The following is a 2,500-nucleotide window of genomic DNA, read 5'->3' as shown; positions in this document are numbered from 1 at the left end:
AACACACACGTCTTATTAAACACACGTCTTATTAAACACACACGTCTTATTAAACACACTTCTTATTACACACACACGTTTTATTAAACACACACGTCTTATTAAACACACGTCTTATTAAACACACACGTCTTATTAAACACACTTCTTATTACACACACACGTAGAGTTAATGAGGCCAAATCATGCCTATGATGATGCCTTAATGCCATCATACCAATTACCGCCCGCGTGTGGTAGTGTGTGTGTGTGTGTGTGTGTGTGTGTGTGTGTGTGTGTGGTAGTGTGTGTGTGTGTGTGTGTGTGTGTACAGTCACTGCTAATAACAGATCTGTTCAAGCTACCACTGTACAGCTAGGGTGTGTGTGTGTGTGTGTACAGCTAGGGTGTGTGTGTGTGTGTGTGTGTGTGTGTGTGTGTGCGTGCGTGTGTGTGTGTGTGTGTGTGTGTGTGTTCTACCTCCACTTGGAGAGCGTGTTCTTTCTGCAGCTTCTTGATGTTCTCCTGATGTTCCATAGTGTTCTTCTCCATGTTCTCCTGCAGAAAGACGGAACACATGCAGAACAAGGATCAGAACTGGAACCAGTGCTCGTACAAGGCTTTCACACACACACACACACACACACACACACACACACACACACACACACACACACACACACACACACACACACACACACACACACAGTCTCTCATGCACGTTGCATGCACACACACACATGCACACAGACACACTATCTCTCATGCATGCTGCATGCTGCATGCACACGCGCGCGCGCTCTCTCTCCCTCTCCCTCTCCCTCTCTCCCTCTCTCTCTCTCTCTCTCTCTCTCTCTCTCACACACACACTCATCATCACCATGACCGAAAGCAAATTCTTAGTAGGTTGAAAAGCGGCATGGCAATAAACAGATTCTGATTCTGATTGAGTCTGACTCATTTCCAGCGAGACATGGGAGTAAAACTGATGAGGCTGTAGTGACACCTAGTGGTGAGTTTTATATCCAGGTGAGCGTTTGTGTGTGATTGTATGATATCTGTGCTTCGTTGTGAGTGTGTGCGCGACTAGGTGACGGTGTCCCTGTGTGTGTGTGTGTGTGTGTGTGTGTGTGTGTGTGCGTGTGTACCTCGGCCTCCTTCAGCCTGCGTTCGAACCACCCCTTGGTTCCCTCCATGGCCTGGACCTGCGCCTGCAGCTCCTCCACGCTCTGCTGGAGCCCCTCCATCTCCCTGGTACGCGCCTGGGGGGGCGGGGTCAAAACTCACATGACCTCCCCCTGACCTTACATCCTCCTCTCCCTCCTCCCCCACCCCTCTCCTCCTCCTCCATACCCTCTCAGCTAGCTGTCTCCTTATCTCCTCCTCCTCCCCTCCTCCTTCGCCTCCTCCTTCGCCTCCTCCTCCTACCTTCTTCTCTCTCAGCTGAGCCCTGATCTCCTCCTCCTCCTCCTCCTCCTCCATACCTTCTCCTCTCTCAGCTGGGCCTGATCTCCTCCCCTCCTCCTCCTCCTACCTTCTCCTCTCTCAGTTGAGCCTGATCTCCTCCCCTCCTCCCCCTCCTCCTCCTCCTTCTCCTTCTCCTACCTTCTCCTCTCTCAGCTGGGTCCTGATCTCCTCCCCTCTTCCTCCTCCTCCCCCTCCTCCTCTTCCTCCTCCTCCTCCTCCTACCTTCTCCTCTCTGAGCTGGGCCCTGATCTCCTCCTCGGTGCGGTTCTTGTCCTCGTGGAGGCCCCGGAGCTCCTTCTCGTAGCGCGCGCGCACCCCCAGCACCTCCTTCTCCTGCTGCAGCCGGATGTCGCTGAGCTCCTCCTTGTGCCGGTGCTTCTCCTGGTTCAGCTCCATGGCCAGCTCGTCCAGCATGGCCTTGCGCTTCTCCGCCGTCTGGCACGGAGCAAAGGAGAAAAGACAAATTACCCAACCGGGCCCAGGAGATCAGGGGCCCAGGAGCTCAGAGGCCCAAGAGCTCAGGAGCCCAACCCCAGGGGCCCAAGAACCCAGGGGCCCTTTCTTGTGTTAGTCTTAAAGTCGCACTGAAATGAAAAAAGCATTCTGTCCCATTTTGGTTCACATAATTGGTCATAGTGTTCACCTATTCAACGATGTATGCCAAAAAAATTACAAAATTCTACTTTTGTTGTAATCTTATATCAAAGTATATAATTTCTTACTTCCTGGAAAACGGTAGGTCACGTGCAATGACGACAACAGGTACCTTAGATTTTAGGCCAATAATCTCACGACATCCACCCGTCAATCAACGCTATCCCTCTATCGAATCTGTCTAAAGTTCTTAAAACCCGTCCACTTGTCAATGTTCCAATCAAATTCCTCTAAACGCACGTCCCACCCTCATAGCTTGTTTGCGTCGGAAATACGTCAAACTACGGAAGTTAGATGATCTCAAACGTCCGTTTCAGTGCGACTTTAAGTTAGTCTCGCGAGCCAGACGAGTCGACTTCCAGCCCCGACTGTCAACTACGTCTGGTATTCAGACACAGAA

The 2,500-nt window shown here is 51.4% G+C and overlaps 1 protein-coding gene across 1 annotated transcript in view; it reads right to left on the bottom strand.

Annotated features, from left to right (window-relative positions):
• gripap1 (GRIP1 associated protein 1) overlaps positions 1-2,500 on the bottom strand; it is a gene marked incomplete at its 3' end in the record, with an annotated part of 44,633 nt that overhangs the window by 17,231 nt on the left and 24,902 nt on the right. The window contains exons 18-20 of the mRNA XM_084446227.1: positions 1,669-1,881; positions 1,128-1,241; positions 460-537 (exon numbers count right to left, since the gene is read on the bottom strand). Of these exons, the coding sequence (XP_084302353.1) occupies positions 460-537; positions 1,128-1,241; positions 1,669-1,881 (405 nt within the window). The remainder of the gene's footprint in view (positions 1-459; positions 538-1,127; positions 1,242-1,668; positions 1,882-2,500) is intronic.

This window comes from Borostomias antarcticus, assembly GCF_949987555.1.
Source record: "Borostomias antarcticus genome assembly, chromosome: 11".
NCBI classification, from domain to species: domain Eukaryota; kingdom Metazoa; phylum Chordata; class Actinopteri; order Stomiiformes; family Stomiidae; genus Borostomias; species Borostomias antarcticus.
The sequence above is the reverse complement of the archived record's forward strand: the minus strand, read 5'-3'. Positions and strand labels throughout refer to the sequence as shown.